Source organism: Schistocerca americana, chromosome 1, assembly GCF_021461395.2.
Source record: "Schistocerca americana isolate TAMUIC-IGC-003095 chromosome 1, iqSchAmer2.1, whole genome shotgun sequence".
Taxonomy (NCBI): Eukaryota; Metazoa; Arthropoda; class Insecta; order Orthoptera; family Acrididae; genus Schistocerca; species Schistocerca americana.
Window position 1 is genome coordinate 902,454,164 of NC_060119.1, and position 18,919 is coordinate 902,473,082.

General features: G+C 39.8%; 1 protein-coding gene across 3 annotated transcripts in view; it reads right to left on the reverse strand.

The window, feature by feature from the left end:
- Positions 1–18,919, reverse strand: part of LOC124614953 (deoxyribodipyrimidine photo-lyase) — a 108,632-nt gene that overhangs the window by 32,219 nt on the left and 57,494 nt on the right. For all 3 annotated transcript variants that reach the window (XM_047142988.1, XM_047142987.1, XM_047142986.1), the window contains 2 exons: positions 11,924–12,049; positions 11,629–11,831 (listed from right to left, as the gene is read on the reverse strand). In XM_047142988.1, coding sequence (XP_046998944.1) covers positions 11,629–11,831; positions 11,924–12,049 — 329 coding nt within the window. The remainder of the gene's footprint in view (positions 1–11,628; positions 11,832–11,923; positions 12,050–18,919) is intronic.

An 18,919-nucleotide genomic window follows, 5' to 3' on the forward strand; every position in this document is an offset into this window, starting at 1 on the left:
AATATGATAACACTTAAAACATTTGCATAATCAAATAATTATTTATTTATTAAGAATACAAATCCTAAGAAGTCCATCAAATTTCAGAAATTTTGTTTCTTCTCTCTTGATTTAGATGCCTTACTTCTGCAATGTTACTTCCCACACGGGATATTATTTTAAATACTCCATAGAATAGTCTGTGTGTCCTCTACCGCTAGGGAATATAGTCCACTAAGAAATGCACCAAAGCAAGGGGAGACTGTAGGGCTACTTGTGCTACAGGCTCATGTTTCACATAAAATGTGAACAGCTATTTTCCTTAGGACAGCTAGTGTAAAAACACTATCTGATCACAACTATCCAGACATTCTTATATAATGAACCACTGATAATTAGATGTCAATACAGATGGACCCAACAATATCAAAAGAGGCGGGGAGTATTGTGCGGCCCCATCTCTTTATTTTATATTCTTATTCTTTTTCAAAATATTTATTAAGCAATTAACACTTTCGTATAAATCATCAAATAACAGAATGTAACAAGAAATAAACTCATTTTATAAATAATTATAATACTCTACTACTCATTCAAATTTCAGCCTTCAATATGGAAATCTGTAGGCAATTGTCCATTGAGCTATTCCTTAGATGACACATTTGTAGAATTCATATGTCAAAATGTATCAGTTTACGTAGAGGAATCCTGAGAAAATTCATGTATGTAATCCTCTAACAGGGCTAACAAGTTACTTTCTCACGTTCATCCCATAAATATGGGATACACACACACACACACACACACACACACACACACACACACACACGATCTTTGATTTCCTGTTTAAAAACACCCTTAAGTGACAAAATATTTTCCCTCAGAGCTGTACAATTATATGCTGTCCAAAAGTTTCCCAGCAGTTTAGAAAAAGAAACCCAGAAAAAAACAATCCATTTTGGAAAGATCTTCGACACGTGGCAACACATACATTGCAAATTTTCGTATTATGAAAGTATAAATACAAATTCTGCCAATACAACATGGTAGCATCTGAAGCACTGAAATTGAGATTGTGATGCGCTTTATCAGCTAATCATAGCTCACATCACATGATCTCATCAGCCAGTGACAGTCGATGTTCAGAGCATAGGACACGTGTTGTAGTCAGCTGATAGCCACATCACCACTAAGTAGTGCAAACAGGAAAAGTTAATGGTTTAAATTAATATACGTACAGTACAGCTATGAGAAAGGCTAAGCTTCCACATATAATACTGGTGTTTATTAGTGTGTGTTACCCTTTAAGATATATCGAACATAAATGCACCAGTAAAATTTTAAATAATGGCTGGTCGTCTCGGTCCGATATTTCTCTATGTGGCTGAAGCTCAAAGTGTTAAGTTTTGAATGAAAGTCAGACGCTCTGTGATTTAAGAAATTCATCACCACATAACATAATTTATCTTGCATAAAAGGAAATTTACTTCGAAAGTAGCTCTTCTCAAACCAACATCTGCAATATTTTTCCACAACTTGTTAGAAATGTAAACAGCTGTGAAGTCACACTCATCAAAAGCAGTTTGTTATTACGAAGTACTGCACAGTCTTCATCTTAAGGCCTTTCACACATTTTGCTGTTGGCAGACACTTGTGTGTGTATTGTCTTTTGTTGTTGTAAATGGCACTTTTTCTTTGCAACTGAAGTTTTATTTTGGTGTTATTCTCCCGTTTGTGTGTTATTGCTGCAGTATTATTCTGAAGTAGTGGGCTAAACTAAAATTCTTTGCTAGAATATCAGTTCTTACTACTCAAAATTACAAAAAAATTTAACTGAAAACTAAAACAACGCAAAATTCTTGGAGCTCTAAAAAATTCCCAGATTTTTCCTGGATTTCCTGAGTGTCCCATGGTGTACACACCTTGTAAATACTGTAAGTTGTCCTTTATTTTAAGTCAATAAATTGTACGAATTGTGTGCGCCATGATCCACGTTGTTGCATGTCACTCTGCTTTGGGAAACGGTTTCAATTTGGCTATCATAGTGTTACGGACCTCCATATTGCATGTGTCCATCCATTCTATTGATCAGTCAAATCATGTCCCTTGCTGTCTCCCATATTGCGACATATTTTAGGCATTCAAAACAATGATCAATTGTGTCTTCCAAATTACAATTTACACACATGGTTGACTGTTTTAATGGGGTGGAGTAAAGTTTGGAGTTGGTCACTACTGTCTGGTTTATCACTTTGTACTAAGTCATTACGGTACTATTTTCATTGTTAAACTGTCGCTCCCATTTATTATGAATTAGTATTCCTTGAGAGCCAAGGCTATTTTACGAACTTTCCTTTGTTTTAAGATGTCTGGTGGTATATAACTTTTATTGATATATAGTCAGACAAAGTTTAATGAGTGTGGGATATTGACAATATTAACTGGCGCTGCTCTATCTCTGATATCTGGAGATATTTGTGAAACAGTATAACAGTTGTGGTCTCTTCTTTCTATTACATGCTTAGTTCTGATGATGAGTAGTACCATACATTTTGCATGCAAGTCCATTAGTTCCAGTCCATCCTCAGTTAAGTTGAGGGTGCAGGTCTGTAGAGAAACCTTAAAAATTTCACTCATCTCTATTTTTTTTACGCTTCAGGAGTATCTGAGCTAAGTACCATGTTTTTGTGAGCATTTGCATGTTGCTTAACAATTTCTACCTGTGTAGATTTTTATCATCAAATCTTCTTTTATGTAGTGTCATTGAGCAAATGAGAGCCTCCAACCTTTGGGAATTATTTAACATAATGATACCTATCACTTGATGTTGATCTTTGGCACTAAACCAGTTCTGCTGTATATTCCACTTATTATTTGCAATTGGCAACAACAAAGTCTTTTTGTGGTCAACAACTGCACCTGTAGCAGCTTTTTCATACTGTTAGAGGATGTTATGTAACATGCTGTACCGACACATCCCATTCCTTGAATGATAAGTATCACATCCTTAAAAGATGTTTGTGGCAGAGTAGTCAATATGTGGTGAGCACCCCACTGTTGGGAGAGGTTTTAAATCATAGGTGCTGATACCTGAGCGAATGTTCCAGTGACTGTACAAAATCAGTTAGCAGTCAGACGACCATACCTGTCTGTTGACGTGGATATGGGAGCTCCATGAAGTGGGCTGTTCAAAAGAAAGAGCTCCGTGAAATCTAAGAAGGCGAAATGTCGAAAATAATAAATGTATTGCAACCATTATTTATCAAGTTGAATATCAGATCTGTTATGTATGTAATACAGAGGGGCAGTATATGAGTTGGTAGCTGTCCTCATTTATCATGTGTTGAGTTGTAATATTGAAGATAATATAAGAAGGTAAATTGAATCTCACTTCTTATTTATGTGGTGGAGTGAATGAGAACGAGAAGTTAAATTTCAGCAGCTTTATCTACAGCCTGTAAGGAGGCAATGTCTTAGACAAGTTGGAGGAAGAAGAGACATGGATTCAGGGTACAGACTAGCAGGACCCTGATTAATAATACTTAATGGTGACCGAATATTAAATGAGCAACATTCACTGCATACACAAGGAGTGTCCAGATGCAAGTTGTTTAAGTGTTTGGTGCATGAGGTTAAGTATAACAAACCACCACACAGCCCAAGCCAACCCAAAAATACTTCAATGCCAACATCTCTGAAGTTTCATGAAAACACACAAGTCATAGGTGTAAGCTCTATATTTGAAACATTCATTTCCTACTTAAATTCCTTGTCACTCACAGCATATAGTGCAGAAGAGAGAAACTAAAGCTACTGCATGTAACACCATAGATAACAGGCAATCTTGTCTGACTGATACGATGACCAGATTTTCTTATTCATTCTATCATTAATAATGACTTGTGACATGGCAGTGCCCAAAATATTCTGAACCCAATCAAAAGTATTTTTACAGTCTATTAATGAAATTGCTGCTTTCTTTTATATATTGTATATTAGTAAGAAATCTTGTGTTTCTGTCCAGAACATCACACGTCTAATTCGGACTAGTCACTTTCTCCATTTTTTGCTTTAATTTCCCAGAAGAGCACTATACTGTCAACACTGAGAAATCTGATCGAACGCAGAGTCTATAAATTTGGTGTTTCTTTAGTTTTTGGTACCACTGTAATAAAAACCTCTCAGAAATTATTCTGGTATGTCAACAGCCTTACACATTTCGGTACAAGTTCCCCTAAAATGTTAAAGTTTTCCATATAAAATTCAACACAATTCCTATCTCCTCATGAAGATTTTCCTTCAGAATTCATTTTGATTGCTTCCTCAATCTCATCTAAAGTGAAAGCCTCATTAAGGTGCATCCAATCACTTGTTGTAAGCATGTAAGGTGTTTGTTGAAGAAAACTGTTTATTGTGGGTAGGTTGGTATCACTCTCTTTGAATAGGGTTGTAAACTGGATGGTGAGTTTGGTTTTGATTTCATACTTACTGGTAGTTTTCTGGTTGCTAAGGTTTATTCAAGATCTTATAGCTTCTCTTCCATTCCCTGTCTAAGTGGCAGATTAAAATTGGTTCTTCCGCATTGAAACCTACCAGTTGACTCCACATAAGTGTACCTTTGGTTTTCATTCAGAGATCACATAAAAGTTTTGCCTTAATTTGTCTCAACTTTGGCAGTAAGTCTGACTGAACTGTTATTTTACTAATGAGATCTTGCAGACAACTCTGACAGAATTCAGAAGTTAATTGGAGCCAGGAGGCTGTAGTTGATTAATAAATTTCCGTAGCAGACTTAGCTGGCATGAGCCACCATTCCAATACGCTTTTAATGTGGCACCGCTTTTTGAGTACCTCTTGCCACATGACTAACAGATCTTGTGTCAACTCACGATGTTCTAAATGGCTAATTTTAAGCTTCCAAATGCCTTTCTTAGGCTAAACGTGTTGTCGGGTATTTAACTTGCCAGGTGTGTCTCCAATGAGCTAATAATATCACCACTTTTTTCTTTCCGTATTTGAGCTAGGATTGAAGGTGACATGTGTATCCTATCAAGTCTACTATACTATTAGTAAAAAAAATAGGTGTACTGCCAGGGTTCAGAATTCGCAAAGTTACTTCAAGATGGTAACTGTCAACCAGTGCTCAAGTTCATTATACTAGTTTGGAAGAGATTTCTGATCATCATTAACAACCACTGATGGTAAGTCTTTACAAAGGAAAACCCAGAACTGTCCTAATTCAATCCTTGTATTACCGAAAAAATCAGTGAAGTAAGTGTTAGTGTCAGTGATGTTGACAAACAGCTGAAATTGTTAAAACTGGACAAAGCTCCCTATCAGACCCTATGCTGAATTTGCAGCTGACTTAGCCCTCTTCTAACTACAAACTGTCATAAATCCCTCACACAAAGCATTGTGTCCAGTTGTTGGAAGATACACAGGTCACACCTGTTTACAAGACAGGTAGTAGAAATAATCCACAAAACTACTGTGCAATATCCTTGACATTTTGGCTTCTTGTAGAATCTTAGAACATATTCTGAGCTCAAACATACTGCAATGTCTTGAACAGAGCACGGATTTCAAAAACAGATGGTGCCAAACCCAACTCGCAGTTTTCTCACATGACGTACTGAAAGCTTTAGATCAATGCAGTCAGTTAAAAGTAGGATTTATTGATTTCTGAAAAACATTTGACTCAGTACCACATCCAAGCTTATTGTTGAAAGTATGACTGTATGGGGTATCAGGCAAAATTTGTGACTGGGTTGAGGACTTTACAGTAGGGAGGATACAGCATGTTACCTTGGATGGACATTCATCATTACGTGTACAAGTAACTTCGGGATTGCCTCAATGAAGTGTGTATGTAGGGACTGTTGCTGTTCATGTTGTTTATTAATGACCTTGCAGACAATATTAATAATAAGCTCAGACTTTTCGCAGGTGATGCAGTAATCTGTAGTGAAGTACTGCCTGAAAGAAGCTGCATATATATTCAGTTACAGCCTGATAAGATTGCAAAGTGGTGAAGAGACTGGCAACTTGCTATAAATGTTCACAAATGTAAAACTGTGCATTTCACCATATGAAAAAGCATAGAATCCTATGACAACAGTATCAGTGAGTCATGGTCGGACTCTGTCACCTCATACAAATAACTGGGTGTCACACTTTGTGGAGATATGAAAAGGAATGATCAATTATTCTCAGTCGTGGGTAAATCAGATAGTAATACTTTGCTTTATTGATAGAATACAGGGAAAATACAATCAGCTTACAAAGGAGATTGCTTACAAATCACTTGTTAATCATCATTCATCACTGACATAATAATCAATTAAACAAGGGCTTAAATTCATGGAAAAATAGCCGAAGTTCCTTAGCGCAAGCTTAAAGTTAAAGTTTCACAACTGTGAGCTATTTGTGTTCAGAGTGGAATCACTAAAAAATAGCAGTAAAGTTTTAAAGTTCAGAATAGATCACCTAATGTGAAATATTCGAAGTCTATACACTGAAAATATTTCAGAGTGTACACTATTGGACACACAAAACTCCATGACTCAATACTTAGAAAGATTTCGACTCACTCAAAATGCGACCTGTTGCTGCTCATACATACTATCTGTTCCAGATCTCCACCTAACTGCTACACAGACCATACATAAAATGTCCTAGAGCCAAGAAACACGCATACAAAGATGGCTGCCACTATTTAAACCCGCACACTGGCATGGGTCACGCACATCACTCCTGAATCATACTTCAAACGATAAGTTAATGTTAAAAACATGTACCATATATTAATTTGTGCTCAGTTTCCTCAGCTTTCTACTGCAGTCCTTAGATTTCTTCTAAGTAAATAGTTTGTTCGCAAATAAGGATTTTCGCCCATATAAATGCTACTTTGCATTGTTATGTTACTAATAAATGTAAACAATTGAAACTAAGTACATTCATACATCCATAATTATGTCTACTTAGTAAAGCTGCCACTACTTTCAGTGTTTCACATCTTATTTACATGAAAATTAAGGTTTTTATGAGTGAAATATACATTCCGACCCGTAATTAAAAATGGGTAATATTTATAAATTAAAAAAGATCTACTGTGTGACAGTCTGACAGCACTCATTTAGACCTATCAGTTGACACTCTGTAAATATTCCTTAAGGCATTGTCAAGATATTAACTATAAAAATCCATTTTGTACATAAAACATTTAATACAAAGTAACAAAAACTACATTTCATACTGAGGGCACATTTCACCTATGCAGTCATCTTAGTTTTGTCAATGTAGCCATGTTGCTGGCTTCTCTGTCACAAGTTGGGTTTCATTTTTATTAAATTTAGTTTTATTTGATATTAGTTCTGGCCAATCAATTTGACCATGGCATGGCAGCTACCCTTCCATGTTTCACACCAACAGCACGGTTTTCCCAACGGCATGGCCTGTGGTCTAGAATTCTCATACTCAAGAGCCTCTGCCAATCACTGTGCCTCAAAGGGTGCCACCACCTACTTATGACACGATAAGCCTCATGCACTACTGAGGTCCAACTGTTTCAGTTCGCCTGCCTTCCTTAGTGCCAAAACACTTGCTGGTTCAGCTGCTAATATCGGAACAGAATGCTATTGCATGTCTGTTTTTTAAAGTTTCTCATCACCACTATCGGACGGTATCATCTCAACCCATAAAATTACAAAGCAATATCCTTAACATAGGTTTGCTGCAGAATTCTTTAACATATTCTCAGTTCTAATGCAATAACTTTACTTGAAAAGGAAAAGTTTCTGTCAACAAATCATCATGGATTTAGAAAGCACTGCTCATGCGAAACTCAGCTTGCTACTCTCACATAACATCCTGTGAACCATGGATTAAGGGCAACAGGGTGATTCCACATTCCTAGATTTCTGGTAAGCAGTTGACATGGTGTCCCACTGCAGACTAGTGTAGTGACCATATGGAATAGGTTCCCAGATATGCGAGTGGCTTTAAGACATCTTAAGTAATAGAACACAGTATGTTGTCCTAGACAGGCAGTGTTCGTCAAAAATGAGGATATTCTCAGGAGTCTCCCAGGGAAGTCTTGACAGGAGTGCTATTACCCTCTATGCAGGGTGATTAAAAAATACTTTTAAAAGCTCTGGGGGCAAGTTCTTTACTCCGAAAGTCATTCTTTTATGAGTTTTTAATGATGGAGCTCATCAACACAAACTAATAACACATGCTTGAAATGTTCTCCTCTTGCTTCTAAATATACTCCCTGGCAATTTCAAATGCTTTTGGAGGCTTTCATGGCACATCGATGAAGAGCTCCTACATCAGGACTGTCTGCTATGTAGACCAATTTTTAAGGTAGTCCCAGAGACAATAATCCAAAGGAATGAGGTCAGAGGAATGAGCAGGCCATGGAACTGGTCCTTGTCTACCTATCCACCTGTCACAGTAGGTACCAGTCAGTGCATCTAAAACACTGAGACTGAAATGTGCTGGAGCTATATAACTTTTTCCTCCCAATATTTGCAGGGGCACACATTTTAGTAGGTCTTGGAGGGTGTTCTGAATTAAGTCCTCGTAGACAGAACCTGTGAAACATGGTGGGAGAACTTATGGCCCTACCAGACCCTCACCCATAATTCCAACCAACACATTAATCTTAAACTGGTGTTGATTTGTAGCCTGAACTGTGGCATGAGGATTGTGATCAGACCGTACATGCTGGTTGTGGAAATCTGTTATTCTATCTTTTCCAGATGGCAAGTGTAAAGCCTACACACATTGAAGAGGATATGAGTAAATAAGTTGCTCATGAAGTATCCTCTCAAGCTGAACTTGCAATGTACCACACACAATGGCCATTTGTCTTATGTTGATAACTGGCTCTTCTCCAAAAGCCCGTAGAAAGTTCTCTTCTTGGTCAGGTTGTATGAGCAACATATGGTCTTCCTCAATCAATGGTCTGTGGTGCTAGAGCTCCTGTCTCAGCAATGTGACAATACACAGCACCAAAGGTTGGACGATTCGGCCCGGCCGTCTCTAGTCCGGAAATGGTGTGTGATACAGCCATGTAGCCTCATGCCCATTCATGCAGCTGCACATAAAAATCACATCTGTCTGCTCATGAAATCAATATCCCGCCATATTTGAATGGAGCACTTTCAGTTAACTCACAGCTTGTAATACATTTACGTAATGGACATACTGAAGACCAACGAATGACAAATGTACATGTCTCCCTAGCAACACACGGCCATCTAGGATACCGAGAGTCAAACAGGTGCATGGATAAGTGAAGTAGTTGGGTTGTACGTGGAAAGCCAATGAATGTCAATTTTCATTAATAACTCGAAAACAAAGGATTTTTGGATGTATGTTTACATGAACTTTTTACCTTGCCTCAGCATAAGAATCCCGTCCCCAAACTTCGTAGATGTATTTTTGAAACACCCCACACATATAGATTATCTGATGACAGGGTGAGCAGCAACTGGCAGCTGTTTGCTGATGATGCTGGGATGAATGGAAAGATGCCATTGACTGACTGTAGGTGGATACAAGGTAACTCACACAAATTTCTAGCTGATGTGATGAATGGCAGCTTGCTCAAAAAGTATAAGTTAATGCAGATGAGTTGGAAAAACAATACCACAATGTTTGAATACAGCATTAGCACTGTGCTGCTTGATACAGTCACGTCTGCTAAGTATCTAGGTGAAGCATTGCAAAGCGATATGAAACAGACTGAGCACGTAAGTACAGTAGCAGAAATGGTGAATGATCAAGTTTGATTTATCGAGAGAATTTTAGGAAAGTGTAGTGTCTCTGTAAAAGAGGCTGCATATAGAGCACTAGCATGACCCACTCTTGTTTGGGATCCTCACCAGGTCAGATTAAACGAAGACATTGAAGCAATTCAGAGGCATGCTGCTACATGTGTTACTGGTAGGTCCGATCAACAATGGAAGTATTAAGGAGGTGCTTCTTGAATTCAAATGGGAATCCCTGGAGGGTAGACGACATTCTTTTCATGAACACTAATCAGAAAATTTATAGAAATGGCATTTGATGCTGAGTGAGAAAGATTCTATGGCAACCATGCTCATCTCATGTAATGACTATGAAGATGTGAGAAATTTTGGTTCATATGGAGGCACAGACAGTGATTTTTTCCTCACTATATTTGCGAGTGAAGCAGGAAAGTAAATCACTATTAGTGGTCCAAGGTACTCTTTGCCATACACCATATCTTTGAGCCATTGCATAGCTAGCATTAAGTTGTCGGTACTGTTGTCTTGGAACTATAATGTGGCATAGGTATGTGAGGAGGTGGTCACATTGGAGCAAAGAGTCAGCCACGTCATAACATTAATAATTTGTAATTTAAAATAAGAAATCTAACCATGGTAATATTTGTTAACACACATGTATTGTTGAAAATCAGTATGATCAATATATGTAAGGCCACTAGCTACTAACCAGTCAGCTGTGTAAGTATGAACACATCATAATAGTGTAAACAGTTAGGTAACTTACTTCATTAACGCCTCCAGACTGTGCAATACCTCCACTAGTCAACTATAAGACGAGATTGTGTCTTTACTTCAGTTTTGTATTCCACTCAGATTCAACCAACACATTATTAATTTCTCTATCAATTGTATTTATAATTTTTTAGTTTTGGACATACTATTTTACTCTAGAGATGGTAAGAAGGTCCAGAACATGTTCTTGGATTCTCTCCTTCCATCTGGTACTAATTTACACCGATCTTTTCCCCCCCTCAATTCCCCATTATCTCAAGGAGTCATAATTTTTCTTTTATATTCTACATTCTGCACTACTGTTCTCTGTTTGTCACTTTTTATTAGTATCCCAGCACCTTTCAATATTTTCTTTGTATAATTTCATTTCCCTGTGACCTGTTTCCAGCCCCCCCCTCCCCCCCCTCCACAATGTAGCCCCTCCCACAAGGCTTTATCTCACACTTTTTCTGTCATCATTTAGCTCTCAATTAACGATAGTACCCCATAATTTCTACCAACATTAACAGTTCTCTATGCTTTGTTAATTTTGTACAACTCAGTTTTACTAACATTATTAAATTAAAGTTTCTGATGTTAGATCATTCCAAATCCGTTCCTGCAAACTAACTTTCTGATGATCAGTAAAGTGGAATAGCTTTTTCTTACCTCCTGCACCTAATTTGTACATTTTACTCTTTCTTTTCTTGTTTCCTACCTCTCACAGAAATCTTGCGCACAGATTTAAAAAAAAAATTAGCAAAATTCTTATTTAATAGTGTTGCTTTAAATTGTTGCCTGGAACTCTCATCCATATGTTTCTTTTCAATGAGTGATAACTGGACACAATTCTTCTACACAGTAGTTTAAAAAAAAAAATTGTCAAATAATCCTTTGGAACTGTTACAACATTTCAGGATTTTCCCAATAGTCTGCAGGTGATTCCATATACTTTTGTGCCGGTATCTAATGCTTTCATAACATTCATCCAACCACCAAGACATGCATTATTTTTTCTTTCAAACCACTTTCTTCACATGCAAAATATAGGCATTTCACACATACTGCATGTGCTGACCTAAGTTGCTGCTGCTACTGTTAGTAAAGCAATGCAACTTACCTGACATAATGGTACATCTTTTGGGAGACATTTCTTTACATCATCCACCCATTTACGAGGCTCCCTCAATGGTGAGAAATCAGTGACAACAGCTCCTAATTTATGCTGTGTCAAAAACTGTGGCAAGGTGCTGACCGGTTCACCAAGGAGTAAATGAAATTCAACAGCCAGTTTCTTACATTCTGCTTCAACCTCTTGCAATCCTAATGCGGGGAAAAAACAAGGAAACATTTTTTTAAGAAAATGTTAAGAACTATCTTTTTTCATTATTCTTAGAAAGACTTCTAGATCATACCTTTCAAGAGGAAACTGTAATGTCGATATGTAGTATCAAGAAACTTGGGAACCAAACAGAAACAAACATGAAGTGAGAGTGAAGTTTTTAAAGCCAACTTCTGTGCATAGAGCAAGGCCCAGTTATCTGAAAAATACAAGCACAAGATGAAAACATACATCTACAGCTGATGTTAGATTAGTCTGTAAGTAAATACTATTAAAACAAAGCTGCCCATGTACGGGCTGTTCAAAAAGTCTCTCCGCAGTGCCGTATGATTGTTAGCTGCACGTGCCGTATGATTCTTTGCCTGTCTGGGTTACTTCCCTTCAAGTGGACTCTCCCAACATTCCACTGTTTCGTTTATCTCAGCCAGAGTCACTAGTATCGTTCGTGTGTGTCATTACGTGTTGACATGAACGTTTAAGTTTAGTTCCTTTGTTCATTTGTCACTGTTAAAATGCTAACCATTGAAGAAGGTGTGTTTTTAATCAAACAAGTTTTCAAAGCTGGCGGTAAATACACAGTTTCAGATCGTCAAACATTTAATTTAGTTTTCCCAGAGACAACACACCCACATCGCGATACTGTGCAGGATTTGATTAACAAATTTCGAAGTACAGATTCATAGAACTTTTCCCATACAAAGTGACAGTCTTACAAGAACTGAAAAATACTGATCATGGCAAGAGACTAGAGCTCTGCATTTCGATGAAAACAACTGCTCGAGCATTTCCCATTTCGTGCTGCTACTCGACGGCTGGAAAATGCCCACGCTGCGATATTCCTGTGGCCTTCTAATACACCATGTGGCCGGTTGTCCTCCACCTCTTGGTTATCGGTTGGACTGTCGAGCACTGCTGGGAGCTCGAGCGTACTCACAATCTCAGCCGGTGACAGTACAACCAACGTGCGCTCTACAGTGCCGAATCGCATTAGAAACTGTGTGCAAACGCAGTTGACGACCTGGCTTTGAGCAGCGCACACAGCGTTATGGATAAACCAAGTATTGGTCGTAAATGTTCCATTTATGAAACGAAGAGAAGTATTATGGAGAGGATTAGGAGCGGCTCATTAGTCCTGAAGAAGAAAGACATGTTGGAAGAGGAGGCGAAAAGTGAAGCTTGGAAATTATTTGTAGTGGATCCTGTCACACAGGCTTCTGCTGGTTTCGTGCAATGTACCACATGTGATAACATACTTTCGTACCAGTCAAGCACAACAGGTATGATTCGGCACTGCAAAAGTAATTGCGGAGCAGAAGTCCACCGGCTACTTGCAGTACCAAGTAGCATAAAGAAAGTTGTTGTTGATAGGTTGGTCAATATGAGTGGAATAGATTTGCTACTGTTAAATACTTGTAGTAAGATTGGGTTCAAGAATTATTCACAGGAGCTCATCAATGTTGGCGCCACTTACGGCAAAGTCAGTATAGAGGATGTTCTTCCGCACCCTACCACTGTATTGCGGCATATAAAAGGAAAGGCAGACAAGATACGGGTGACAATGGTGCCCAAGCTAATATGTGCCTTAAAGAACAAAATGTGCGCTTTAGAAGCTGATCTGTGGTCTGCAAGAAGAGAAATTTTTTGACTGTGAAGTCGCATTATGTGAATGATGAGTGGCAGCTAGAAACACTTGTTTTGATAACAACCGAGTTTCCGGACATACCTAAGACAGGAGAGACCATACGGCACGAAATCAAAGGGTGCATGCTTGGTTAGGAATTAACAAGAATGATCTTACGAAATGTTACTTTGTCACTGACCAAGGAGCTGATATGAAGAAGGCACCTGAATCTTACGACCGTTTGCCTTGCTTTGATCACTGCTTGATGACACATTTCAAGAGACGTTTTTAGAAGACGAAGCCCCTGAAATCCTGTCGTGTCTACTATCAGCAAGAGCTATAGTAGGCTATTTGAAGAGATCGGGTTACTCGGGGTGTCTGCGGCACTCTGTGAAACAAAAGAAGCTGTAACTCTGTGTAACAGTATATCGTTAATGCTCAAATCCGTCTTAAGTCAAATCGACGATATTCGAGATCTACTAGAATCCCGGGAGCAATCGACACTCTTAGAAACCTTCCAAGAAGGGTGCATACGAGATGTCATCGCTTTTCTAGCCCCCTTTAAAGAAGTGAGTTTGGATTTGGAAACTGCAAAGATAACAATGCTGGAACATGGGCTGCCGTGGTACAAGAGTCTGTTACATCATTGTGAACCAATAGACAGTGACAACGAGGTAAGAACACTTTCTATAGGTTACGATCCTTTATACAACTGTTGAATTATCAGAGTGCAGTTATGTATATTGGGTTTCCTTTACAGCTCATGGCAAAAATAAAAAGGAGAGCAGCATACTTCATCACAGATAAGTGCAAAATTGAGGCTGTCCATTACGTTGCCACGGTTCTATGGCCATCACGGCGGCATTTAAAGAAACTCACAGCAGACGAAAAGCAAGCCGTGTATGCTGAAGTTCAACGATTGTACTCGGAACTGCCCGTAAATGGTAAGGTTCATTCGCTGAAACCAATTAGTAAACGAATGTTTGTTTGTCTAATCTGCCATCTTTCGTTAGATCAACATTTATTACGTCTACAATGTGATATTTGGGAAAGGTTTTGCAGTTTAAACATTCCACAATGCATTTTGATGTAATTTGTGCGATATACACTCCTGGAAATGGAAAAAAGAACACATTGACACCGGTGTGTCAGACCCACCATACTTGCTCCGGACACTGCGAGAGGGTTGTACAAGCAATGATCACACGCACGGCACAGCGGACACACCAGGAACCGCGGTGTTGGCCGTCGAATGGCGCTAGCTGCGCAGCATTTGTGCACCGCCGCCGTCAGTGTCAGCCAGTTTGCCGTGGCATACGGAGCTCCATCGCAGTCTTTAACACTGGTAGCATCCCGCGACAGCGTGGACGTGAACCGTATGTGCAGTTGACGGACTTTGAGCGAGGGCGTATAGTGGGCATGCGGGAGGCCGGGTGGACGTACCGCCGAATTGCTCAACACGTGGGGCGTGAGGTCTCCACAGTACATCGATGTTGTCGCCAGTGGTCGGCGGAAGGTGCACGTGCCCGTCGACCTGGGACCGGACCGCAGCGACGCACGGATGCACGCCAAGACCGTAGGATCCTACGCAGTGCCGTAGGGGACCGCACCGCCACTTCCCAGCAAATTAGGGACACTGTTGCTCCTGGGGTATCGGCGAGGACCATTCGCAACCGTCTCCATGAAGCTGGGCTACGGTCCCGCACACCGTTAGGCCGTCTTCCGCTCACGCCCCAACATCGTGCAGCCCGCCTCCAGTGGTGTCGCGACAGGCGTGAATGGAGGGACGAATGGAGACGTGTCGTCTTCAGCGATGAGAGTCGCTTCTGCCTTGGTGCCAATGATGGTCGTATGCGTGTTTGGCGCCGTGCAGGTGAGCGCCACAATCAGGACTGCATACGACCGAGGCACACAGGGCCAACACCCGGCATCATTGTGTGGGGAGCGATCTCCTACACTGCCGTACACCACTGGTGATCGTCGAGGGGACACTGAATAGTGCACGGTACATCCAAACCGTCATCGAACCCATCGTTCTACCATTCCTAGACCGGCAAGGGAACTTGCTGTTCCAACAGGACAATGCACGTCCGCATGTATCCCGTGCCACCCAACGTGCTCTAGAAGGTGTAAGTCAACTACCCTGGCCAGCAAGATCTCCGGATCTGTCCCCCATTGAGCATGTTTGGGACTGGATGAAGCGTCGTCTCCCGCGGTCTGCACGTCCAGCACGAACGCTGGTCCAACTGAGGCGCCAGGTAGAAATGGCACGGCAAGCCGTTCCACAGGACTACATCCAGCATCTCTACGATCGTCTCCATGGGAGAATAGCAGCCTGCATTGCTGCGAAAGGTGAATATACACTGTACTAGTGCCGACATTGTGCATGCTCTGTTGCCTGTGTCTACGTGCCTGTGGTTCTGTCAGTGTGATCATGTGATGTATCTGACCCCAGGAATGTGTCAATAAAGTTTCCCCTTCCTGGGACAATGAATTCACGGTGTTCTTATTTCAATTTCCAGGAGTGTAGATAAAATGTCACCGTAAATATAGTCGTTTAGTAACCAGTAATTCTAACTACGGTGTATACATATTTGAAGGTGACAGGAATATTTTCAGATGTTTTCATTCATGTTTAGAGTCCATTCAAGCAAACAGTGACCAAGTTCTTCCCATGAAAAAGTCCAGGATGGACTGGACTGGAGTTCGAATGAGGAAGACGAAGATGGACACACAGTTACTGGTGGTGGTGCTTAGTGTTTAACGTCCCGTCAACAACGAGGTCATTAGAGACGGGCACAGTTACTACCAATGAACTCGACAGGTACCTTTCGCTCTGCAAATATGACTGTAGCAGTGCCGAAGGACAAATTTTGCAGTGGTGGAAATTCGAATGCGGGGTTATTTCCAAGGCTGTCGGTAGTAGCCTGAAGAGTTCTCTGTATTCCTGCCACTAGTGCTGCCAGCGAGAGAAATTTTAGCCAGGCCGGTCACCTGCTGGCTGGAATCAGACAAGGTGGATGATCTCTTATTGATCCATCACAATTACGTAAGTATTGACAACATACCACACAATCACAAGGAAGGAAAAATTCCTCAAACTCTATAAAGTAGGCTTCCACTTTCATTGACTTCACAGGAAGAAGTTCAAACCACCAGCTGTAGTAATAGCTCCAGGAACACAAATGACGCTTGTGTATCAGGGAGCACCAATGACGAAAAACGAACTGTATAGTCATGATTCACTTGTAACGTCATTTACAAGTCATAATTTGTTCAGAAATAAACGTTCGTGCAACAAAATTTTGTGAGTATTACTTTTAGCTCCATCATTCCTTCCCGATCCTGCATTCAATATTAGTACAACTATATGTGGCCAAGTTTGGAGATAGGCTACACATAGTCCATGATTAGGCTACTGTGTTCCCATTTGTCTACCGAATGGAACAAACTACTAAATACAGACATTACAGTTTTTAATGTTACAATTACTGGAATACATGATAACCTCAAAGGCGAAACTCCAGTAGTCTGCAACATATTAACAAACATCAAATGTAACATATACAAGTGTATTATTTAGGTCATAGAACTGGTAGTAAAAAACGAAAGACATCTGTAAAAGAAATAAGTGAGTGGTTAATGTGAAGCGATGGCCTCTGATCTCAAAAGGAGTGTGACGAAACGCCACTCGCTGGCACTGAGTCCACCGGTTACTGGTGACCGGCCGAGCGCTGGCGATCGGCTGCCCACAGACGGCAGAAGAGGATGCTCGGCCGCATACTCCCGAGAGCCAGAGGGGCGAGCGGGACTTGCTGGTAAAAATCAGAGATAATGCAGACCTCTACAAGAGACTGCATTATTGTCAATGGTTCAAAACTTTCGTTCAACAAAATGGAAGGTATATTCTTAATTGAACATTTTTCATTGATGAGGTGTGGTTTCATTTATCTGCGTAAATGAACTCACAAAATTCTCGTATGTGGAGTACTTCAAATCCATCGTGTACTCATGAGGAACCATTTCATTCTGTGGAAATAGGAGTTTGGATTGCAATTTCTAGATATCAGATTGTGGGTCCCATATTTTTCAACGAAACAATAAACGCACGATGATACTGCAGTGATATTCTGTACTCATTCATAGGAGAACTTGTGTTAAGTGACATACTGAATGGTTATTTTCAACAAGATGGTGTCGCGCATACAGCTCGTGTTTCAATGTCACTGCCTGCTGATGTTTTTGGTGATCACATAATTTCACAGGTACTTTGGTCTCCAGGATCACGTGACCTAACACCACTGACTTTTTCTTCTGGGGTGCAGCGAAAGCAACTGTCCATAAAAACCATCCAAAATCCATCAATGAATTGAAAACTGCAATATCCACTTTCACTGCTTCTGTTACAGAAGAAATGTTACAGTTTGTGTTTGGAAACATGATTAGACATATTGAATTGTGTATTCAACAACAGGGGGAACACTTTCAACATTTAATATGAAAATTTGTAAGTAAAAATGAATATTCAAGAAATTAACAACTTTTATTTCACTGAGTTTCCTTTTGGTATATTTACCGCGGCATATGGCACATGCGGCTAACGATCATCTGGCGCTATGGAGAGACTTTTTGAACACCCCGTATTTTCTTACATATGTAAAAATGCATTTGTAGCAAATATTCCTCCTTTTCTTTCTAAATTCAATGTTTTGAAATTTAATCATTGAGAATTCATGCCTACAATGAAAACTATGTCATCTGTACAGTACCAACACTTTTTCGTGTCTGATTTCAGAGGGATGCTAGGGCCAGACGAACAATGCTCCTCCAGCTTCACATAAAGTATGGAGAGAGGAAAAACATGCACAGTTCACAAACACTTACACATTATAAATAATCAACAACAACATAGCTGTATAAAATTAAATGAAGTGGCTGCCTGGTGCCCTCTCAATTTGTGACTGGACCTGTACTTGAGTTAACAAAACACCGGACAGCCCACTACAAAAACTGCAACAGTGTTGTCAAAGTTACCATGGAGCTGTGCAGGCAAAAGCAACACGCACCAACATACCGTATTTACACAAATCTAGTGCGAATTTTTTTTTTCTTTTTTTTACCATACGAAGTAACAAAATTGGGGAGCGCATAAGATTGGATGGCGTATCAGATTAAAGTACAAACTTGAATTGTTCACCTGTATTTGTTACCCTATGTGATCTGAAGTAGCAAAACATTTATTATTAAACTCTAGCAAGAAAATATAGGTATGGTATTTGTGAATTATAGAAAGGAAGACATAAATTGGGTAAGAGGTTATCAAGTTAAAAGAGGTGATATATACTTCCAGTTCTGAATTCTGTTCATAGGCGTTTGCTCATTGAAATTTAAGTTCTGTCCTGCACATTACAACGCACTGTTATACTTCTCAACCTAGTTTCATTATTG